At 47.9% G+C, this 6,789-nt stretch overlaps 1 protein-coding gene across 2 annotated transcripts; it reads left to right on the plus strand.

The window, feature by feature from the left end:
* The first annotated feature begins 277 nt into the window (after positions 1–277).
* Positions 278–6,534, plus strand: DMRT2 (doublesex and mab-3 related transcription factor 2). 2 transcript variants are annotated; one of them, XM_006863735.1, is made up of 3 exons: positions 278–769; positions 2,079–2,181; positions 5,489–6,534. In XM_006863735.1, the coding sequence occupies exons 1-3, from the start codon at positions 278–280 to the stop codon at positions 6,532–6,534; spliced, it is 1,641 nt and encodes a 546-aa protein (XP_006863797.1). The 2 variants fall into 2 exon arrangements, with proteins under 2 accessions (XP_006863797.1, XP_006863798.1); XM_006863736.1 differs by lacking the exon at positions 5,489–6,534 and adding an exon at positions 4,849–4,904.
* The last annotated feature ends 255 nt before the right edge of the window (positions 6,535–6,789 follow it).

Below are 6,789 nucleotides of genomic sequence, written 5' to 3' on the forward strand. Positions count from 1 at the left end.
TCAGTTAAGTTACCCAGGGACTTGTCCAGAAAGATTTCGTAAAGTGAGAGGGCAGCCATATCACTTATAATAAATAGAAGAAGATTCAGTTGGTTGCGGATCCCGGCGGGGCACGTGGACCTGAGTGTAGGTGACCGGTGGTGAACGGCGGTACTCCTGGGGAGGAGGCGGGTAGGCTGGCGAGATAGGCCAAGGCTCGGGGACTGTCCTGAAACCAGCCGTGGGTCTCGGGGTGTTTTCGTGTCTCTCCAGAGCGCAGGCCCAGAAGGTGCGACGCATGGCCGAGCGGCAGCCGGGCCCGGCGCCCGGGGACTGGGAGATCGACGTGGAGAGCCTGGAGTTAGAGGAGGACAGCTGCGGGGCGCCGCCGCCGGCCGCTGGGGATGGTGAAGACGACGAGGAAGACGAGGAGGACGACGGCGACGCGGAGGAGGAGGGCGATGGCGATGGCGAAGCGGCGGTGGGCGCGGGTTCCGGGGCGCTGCACGGGTCCGAGCCGCCAGGGGGACGACGCAGCCCACCGTCTGCACCGCAGATCCAGCGCGCCGTGGCGGGACCCGGGGAGCGCGGGGTAGCAGCTGAGCCGCGCAAACTGAGCCGCACGCCCAAGTGTGCGCGTTGCCGCAACCACGGCGTCGTGTCTTGTCTCAAAGGCCACAAGCGCTTCTGTCGCTGGCGTGACTGCCAGTGCGCGAACTGTCTGTTGGTGGTGGAGCGACAGCGCGTCATGGCCGCTCAGGTGGCGCTCCGGAGGCAACAGGCCACTGAGGTGCGTACCACGGGTCCCGGAGCCCGAGGGACCGCGGCTGCGCTCACCCACCTGTCCCACCTCGCTGCCGCCTTGGCCTCCTGCACTGGCCGTCAGAGCCTCGGAGGGGAGTCGGCAGAAAAAGACTGCGTTAAAGGGGCAACCGAGAGGCCTGGAGCAGGGTTAGGGAAGGTCTAGCTTTCCATTTTCTCTTTAAACATTTGTGTTGGTGGCCTGTGGATGAGCCGGCGCACGGCGTCCAGCACATCCACTGGCGCGGATAGCGCCAAGAAGCCCCGCGGCCCCGAGCCCTTTGAGAATGCGCCCATTTTACAGATGAACAGTGGCGTGGGAAGGGCGGGGCCCGCAGTCAGAACCTGCAATACTGTCCCGTGCACCATCTAAGCCTCCCCGGAGGGCGCCAGCTGCCTGGAGAGCCGGAATTTCTTTAGCGGGGAAAGTTCTGGAGCCCTAGTCTCTGATCCTGGTGTTCCCGAGAGTGGAGCTCAGACCTGGAGAGGCTTCGAAGGCCTTGGGGTGGGGTGAGGGATTTGTTCGTTTGTTTTCGGTCAAGAGGAGTGTGTGTATGTGTGTGTGTGTGTATGTGTGTGCGCAAGAGAGAATATCACAAAGGCAGTAACCCAAAGGAAAGCCCCCACCCCCGCCGGCTCCGAAGGGTATACTAGGCGGGATTTGGGTTTCTTCGGCATCCCCAGGGTTCTGATTGTCCGTCCTGCGTTCCCTTTGGACGCAGACTAGGCCAGAAGTTCCATGGACCTGGTGGTAGTGACAGTGAGTGGGTGGGCGACTCCAGTCCAGCGACCCCTGCAGAGAGTTTGTTTGTTTTCATGCATCGGACGACCTGGGGGCTTTGCTGGAGAGCCGGCTGGGGAGAGGCTTAGAGTGATTTCCTCCTATTCTCCCCCAGAAACCTTCCGAACTTCCACTCCAGTTCACCCTCTCTTTTGGGGGAGAAACCAGCACTGACCAATTGCAGGCCCAGGCCACCTTGGAGTCCACTGGTGGGCGCCAAGGCAGTGTCTCCTACCCTCTCTCCATTGTGGATTCGCCCCTTATGGCGCGGTCCCGACAGACATTTCTGGCTGCACAGGCCTCTGCTTGAAGTATCTGGGGTGACCTGAAAAGCCAGGGGTCATGCTCACACAGTTCTAACACAGCCTGGGGTCAAGGGAACCCCCTTAGCAATTAATTTGGAATCACTGTCACGAGGTGTGGGAAATAAACACATCTAGACCGAGGGGGTTTTCTGAGCGATTTGCACACACTCCTTCCTCCTGAGCGAGCATTATTGACGTTTGTGTGTTTTCAGGACAAGAAGGGACTTTCTGGGAAACAGAATAATTTCGAGCGCAAAGCCGTGTACCAGAGGCAAGTCAGGACACCCAGTTTGCTGGCCAAAACCATTCTAGAAGGTAAAGTAACTCACCTTTAAGGACAGGCGTTCTGAGGGCTTCTGTTATTCAGGGAGACTGCAGGTTTATTAACCTGTGAGCCATCTACCTCAAGGTAACTAATAAATACCTTTTTTAAAAAATCAAAAAGTTTTCCTCTAGGAAGGACCTGTGAAAGTTAATCTCAGTGTAATTGTTGAAGGGCTTGCCACCATGAATTTAAGAATCCTGATCATGTTTTTGTCGGTTTACTAATGAGTTCACACAGAGAAATTTGCCCCAGGGTAGGGAGGTTCAAAAATAATCTGCAACGGGTGGGAGCAGATGTTCTGAAAGGAAGTAAAAATAAAAGGAAACAAAATTTCCTGTATCTTATTGTCTTTAAGGGCTGACTAGTCAGTTTCCACCCAGGGCAACCCTGTATAGGGTTTCCGAGGAGCTCCAGGTGACCTTGCTGTTGGAACTGACTTTGCAGTGCAGTGCATTAACCCTCAGCTCAATAGAATTAATGAAATGGGGAGTTTAACTCATGAAGCAATAAAACCCCCTTCTTTTCATTGTACCATTGCCCTCCCTAAGCGTTACCTAGATCAACACATTCATTTGAATGTTTTTGATAGTCGAGGTCTAAGATTCTGGAAATGGTTTTGAATCAGACAGTGGCATCATTAGGGTTCCTGCTACACAGTGTGTTGACCCCACTTCACCAGGACCTCCTCTGGTATCAGATCATGTATTCCCAGAATCCTTAGTAATGTCTATTGTCCATTTTAACCATAGAATAATAGAGGATAAATATAGTTGTAAGTGGCTTACATGTAATATTTCTTGCCTTATATGAATACTAACCACATTGTTTTGTCTAATCCTTCGATGACACCAAATTACAACTTATTAGCAAATGAACTTACACCAAATTACAACTTATTAGCAAATGAACTTACTCAGTTTTTCTCCGTTTCCTTTAACTATAATGCCATTCTCAAAAAAGTTATTAATATAGGTTCAAAAATACTAATGGCCACAATCTTATAGTTAAAACACTAGCAAGTAGGACAAACTCGCTGACTGTAAAAGCATCCGCAGCAATGAAAACAACAGTGCACGCTGACAGGGGCTGCAGACAGTATCAGCCAAATGTCCTGACTGGTGGGATGTTCTTAAGTGTTCTCCAGTAGGTTCTGACCCATAGCGGTCCTGTATAGGGCTTCTGAGGAAGGCCGGTGAGAAGGTTTTAAAAAGTAAATTAGCATAGTCTTGTAGCTGTATTGATACAGATAAGCTGGGCTTACAAAAAAAAAAAAAATGTTTTTGTTGTTATAACTAATTAAACGAAACTCAACCCATTGCTGTAGTTAATTCCGGCTCATAGTGGAGGGTTTCTGAGGCTGTAAATCTTTATGGGAGTAGAAAGCCTTATCTTTATCCCTGTGAAAGACTAGCTGGTGGGTTTCAACTGGAGACCTTGTGGTATGTAGCCTAGTGACGATCCTGCAGCTCCACCAAAAAAGACTTTTAAAACGAACTACAGGGATGGTTTAATAAAAGTAAGTTTCTGCTGAAACACTGCAGAAACATCTTATAGACAGTCATTTTGGTACCATGCCCTCTGGCAGCATCATACTGTACCATCTGTACTCCCCTAGCTCCCTAGGGGTACCTCTGGAATCCTATAAGGAGGGGAGGCTGAAAATGACCAGGAATTTCACTTTCTCTAGATCGGATGCTGCCCCCAGGGATGCTTAGCTTGCTCTTAAAATATTACCAGTGGTTTAATCGTCTTTATTTGGGCATGGAATTTATTTGTTGATCTGCTAAGTTAACTACCTTTCACTATTTAAATAAAAGGAATGGTTATATTTTCTCTCATCACTGCCACTTCATCAAATTCAGGTTGAAAAGTAGAATTTTTCTAAAAGTAGATCTTTGGGGTTCTGTTTTCTCCTTGTGTCGCCTCTGAACTGAGGCAGGTTTGCTAATGCGTTTTCATCTCTCCCTGTACTGTGTACTTCTAACCTCAGAGAGGTTTGGTTTCACATGCATTAAAAATGAATTTGAATACAAACTGGGTAAACAGATTTATAACCATAGGGACTACACTGATAAACTGAAATTGTACCAAAGCAACTTGAGATGTGGGAGGACCAAACGGAATCGTAAATTCAAGTAAATAACTTCCTGGCAAAACTTACCATAGAAATGGAAACATGATTTTTCACATTTTATTTTATTTGCAAATGAGTCCAATGGATTTGTCACTATGTAAACACAAATGTCACAGTGGATCCTGCAAACAAATTCTACAGTGCTGAGCACTTGGGGGATGCGGAAATACGTGAAGTGTGTGCTGGCAGTGTTTCTCAGGCTGTTACACTGATCTTGGTTTTGCGATGATGACTTTGTGTTCTAATGCGTGCTTGTTTAACCACTTTGGTATCTGGCCAACGTGATTAACGTTTGAGAAAAATGTTTGAGGCCAATTATTTTCAATATAGCAGGGGATTCTTCTCCCTGCTCGCCTTTCTGTTTTGTTTGGACTGTTAGAGGAAGGGCTGGTTGGATGGGTCACAGCAGAGTACGTTTGACTAGTTAACAGCTCTTTGAAAATTTCTATGCTTCTCTGTTCCTAATCTTTTTTCTTGTTCTCTCACTAATCTGCTTTCATGTTCATTCTTTCTCTCTCCCCAGTTCTCCTTGGATTATTCTACAACTGTAACAATGTGTACCTAATGAGCCACCTTTAGGAAATTAAGTGCCACCAGCTTTAGATATCGATATCTTTTTGGATAATGTAATATAAATGGTATGGGTTATAATAAACCATCGATGGAAGCAAGATGAGTCTTAATGTACGAGGGCCTGGGAAGAAAGTGATCGTTTCAGGCAATAAAGTACACCTGTGAAATCAAACACACAAACTTTGCAACCACAACAGCGACAGTTACAAGATGGATATCCTTTCACCCAGAGGGGATGATTTGAAATGGAATGCATAATGACACTTTGATGTTCTGTGTAACAAAAGTGGTGGTAAACCATACTAATCCCAGCCCATTGCTGCCCCTGACTTATCCCCTGACTCATAGCGACCCCAAGTGTCAAAGAATAGAACGACTCCATAGGGTTTGTGTAACTGTGATCTGAATGGAAGTGGATTGCCAGGCATTTCTTCCGAGGTGCCTCTGGATAGGTTTGAACTGCCACCACTTTAGGTTAGTAGCTGAGAACACTTTATATTGGTGATGTACAACTCTTAAGTAATTGTTCTGCTGACCTGTAATATTTCTGTTGCTCAATGAGTTTTTGAATCTTCCTTCCCTTGCTCTAGGATACCGCCCCATTCCCGCAGAGACATACCTAGGAGGGACCTCGCCTCTGCCTCCCCCAGTAAGTGACAGGATGAGAAAGAGGAGAGCCTTTGCTGATAAAGAACTGGAGAACATTATGCTGGAGAGAGAATACAAAGAGAGAGAGATGCTGGAAGCTTCCCAAGCTGCTACCTTGTTCCTGCCCAACCACTTGGTGCATGGACCTGAATACAATTCCTACAAAAACGCCTACAGCCCCACACCCGTGGAGCCCCCCAGCAAGGATTTCTGCAACTTCTTGCCTGCCTGTCTTGACCTAACCATGCAGTATTCTGGTTCTGGGAACATGGAACTCATTTCTTCCAATGTCAGTGTGGCCGCCACATACAGACAATACCCCGTGTCCTCTAGATTTGTAGTGTGGCCCAAGTGTGGCCCCATTAGTGACAGCCTCCTCTACCAGCAATGCCTGCTGAATGCCACCACCGCCGTGCAAACCCTGAGACCTGGGACTGGCTGGGACTCCAAGGGCTCTCGTCTCCAGCATGTCCTCCGCACAGAGCAAGACACCATGACAGCCAAAATGGAAGGCTCCCTGGTGCTGGCCCCCATGCCTGAGGTCCAGGGTGGGCAGGGCCACCAGGCAACACCTGAGGGGTCCGCTTTCTCCCCACCCCGACGGAATTTCTCTCCCGTGGTTGACACAGACACCCTGAGTGCTCCAGGGAACATATTAACCAAGTTCAGCAAAGAAAGCAGTAGGCACCCTCTTCCACTTAAAAATAATCCTTTCCACTCATTAGTCCAGCAAACGTTTCATGACAAATCCGGGCCTGAATTGAAAACACCGTTTGTTAAGGAGGCCTTCGAGGCGGTCCCAAAGAAACCCCGAGAGTATTCAGCCCAGGAGAAGCAGGGGTACACATTTACAATAGATAGGTGTACACAGGACCTTTTTGTGGCCAAGCAAGTTGGAACAAAACTGTCTGTGAATGAACCCCTGTCATTTTCGGTGGAGTCTATTCTTAAGAGACCGTCATCTGCCATCACTCATGTCTCCCAGTGAAAAGCTGAGAGCGGAGTGTTCTCTATACTCCCAGGGTTCTTGATATGCATTCATGGTTTTTGTTTTTGTTTTTTAAAGCCCAGATGTTTGTATAAAGAAAGTTCTAATGTAAATGCCAATGATTTAAAAAAAAAAAAAGAAAAAAAAAAGCTATATATTCTTACTCATGGACTGTTTTTCCCCCCTCAGTCCCATAAATCTATTTAAACATAAAGTTGGAAATTGCTTATGTGCACATTGGAAAGTTTGAGGCTT

Source organism: Chrysochloris asiatica, unplaced genomic scaffold, assembly GCF_000296735.1.
Source record: "Chrysochloris asiatica unplaced genomic scaffold, ChrAsi1.0 scaffold00056, whole genome shotgun sequence".
Taxonomy (NCBI): Eukaryota; Metazoa; Chordata; class Mammalia; order Afrosoricida; family Chrysochloridae; genus Chrysochloris; species Chrysochloris asiatica.